General features: G+C 43.6%; 1 protein-coding gene across 1 annotated transcript; it reads right to left on the bottom strand.

Annotated features, from left to right (window-relative positions):
- Window positions 1-231: 231 nt before the first annotated feature.
- On the bottom strand, window positions 232-1,933 carry LOC146936014 (uncharacterized). Its single transcript, XM_085749128.1, has 2 exons — window positions 341-1,933; window positions 232-252 (listed from the first exon to the last, which is right to left on the bottom strand). The coding sequence occupies exons 1-2, from the start codon at window positions 1,931-1,933 to the stop codon at window positions 232-234; spliced, it is 1,614 nt and encodes a 537-aa protein (XP_085605254.1).

The following is a 1,933-nucleotide window of genomic DNA, read 5'->3' as shown; positions in this document are numbered from 1 at the left end:
TGAGTTGATCTAACAAGTCATCAATCCTTGGTAAGGGATACTTATTCTTTATGGTCACCTTATTCAGCTGGCGATAATCAATACACAACCTCATGCTACCATCCTTCTTCTTGACTAACAATACAGGTGCACCCCAAGGAGAAACACTAGGCCTGATGAAATGCTTCTGAATAAGCTCCTCTAACTGGGCTTTCAATTCTTTGAGTTCTAGGGGGGACATTCTATAAGGCGCTACTGATACTGGCTCTGCTCCTGGAATCAAATCAATTGAAAACTCAATTTCTCTTTCGGGAGGTAAACTTGTGATATCTGCCGGAAAAACATCCAAATACTCACTGACAATTGGAATGTCGCTAGGACTTAAATCTGTTTCTGGAGTCACAGTGAGCATCACATAAAATCTCTTATCTTGAGCACAAATAAACCGAGCCATCTGATATGTGTGCTTAATCAATTCTGACAAAGCTACTCCTTCCACTGTATCACTAGTTGGCATATAGATACTCTTTTCTGCGCACCCTATATACACATGATTCGCTGACAGCCAATCCATTCCCAAAATCACATCAAGTTGTTTCATCGGAAGACATACTAAATCTATATAATAAGTCTTGCTAGACACGGTGATAGGACAATTCTCACATACATAATTAGCTACGACTCCTCCATCGGTGGCCGTAGTCACCATCATAGGGGGCTTTAGTAATGAAACGGACAATTGAAGAGTTTCCACACATTGAAAAGAAATAAAGGAACGTGAGGCACCACAATCAAACAAAACTCTAATGGGATTCTGACCAAGAAAACACATACCGCCGATCAAGTCTTCATTCTCCTGAGCCTTCTTCCCATCTAGTGAGTACACCCTTCCTCTAGTCATTGTAGTGCTTGCTCCCTTGCCTTTGTCTCCTCTATTTGGACAATTTGCCATGTAATGTCCCGTCTGGCCACAAGCATAACAAGAGTTGTCACCCAGCTTACATTCCCCCGTATGAGCTTTTCCACATTTCTTACAAGTTGGATAGGATCTGAAAGAACCCGACTGTTTACCTCTCTGAGGAGACCCCTTTGGCTTCAACTTCTCATGATGTTTATCAACAAAGCTACCTCTTCTTCTATCGAAAGCAGTGGTACCTTCTTTAGCAGCTCTGTCAAAACCTCTTTCAGCTTCCAAGCTATTATGTACCATCTCATCAAAGTTTGTCAACCTCTGTTGACTGACCACCGCATACAACTCGCCCCTCAAAGCATGCTTATAATGATTAACCTTCCACATTTCATTACCAGCATACTCATTGTGAGTTGAGTAATGAGATAACTCCTCGAACTTCTTGGTAAAATCCGTCACGGACATGTTACCCTGTTTCAAGTGAAGAAATTCTTGTTCTTTTCTGACCTTGAATGTCATAGGAAGGTACTTCTCTTTCATAACTTGCTTAAAATTCTCCCAATTCAACTCTAGCCCATTAGCCTCCATCCTACGCCGAGCAGTTTCCCACCAATCTTGGGCTGCACCCCGGAATTGATTAGTTGCAAAGATCACCTTATCTTCCTCGGTACAGTTGGCCATAAGGAAAATCTTTTCCATGTGCTTAATCCACCTCTTAGCCTCTGGTGGTTCACCACTACCATCGAACTCTGGAGGATGGTTCCGATTGTACTCTCGGAAAGCTAGGTTCCCCACAACTGGAGGTGGAGGATGCTGTTGATGCACTCCCGGACCTTGTTGCATAGCTTCAACCCACTGCTGATGGGATTGAGCATTCTGCTGGATCTGCTGTTGCATCATTTGCATCATCTGCTGATTCTGCTGCATCAACTGTGCCCACATCTGAGCACTAGGATTCTCATTCTCCTCATCATTCTGATTATTCCTTGGCCGGCCCCGTCCTCGTCCTCTTCGCGCTCCGGACATTTCCGCTCTAACTGTCAT

The sequence above is a fragment of the Medicago sativa genome, chromosome 3, assembly GCF_051527215.1.
Source record: "Medicago sativa cultivar Bolivia chromosome 3, Bolivia_mono, whole genome shotgun sequence".
NCBI lineage: Eukaryota > Viridiplantae > Streptophyta > Magnoliopsida > Fabales > Fabaceae > Medicago > Medicago sativa.
This window is presented reverse-complemented; position numbering and strand designations above follow the sequence as displayed.

Excerpts from the sequence above, each read along its gene's own strand:
- LOC146936014 (XM_085749128.1), bottom strand. The coding sequence starts at position 1,933 with ATGACAGTTAGAGCGGAAATGTCCGGAGCGCGAAGAGGACGAGGACGG. Across the intron at positions 253-340 it reads GTCCTAGCGACATTCCAATT|GAGCAGAGCCAGTATCAGTA; the intron begins GTCAGTGAGTAT and ends ATTTGATTCCAG.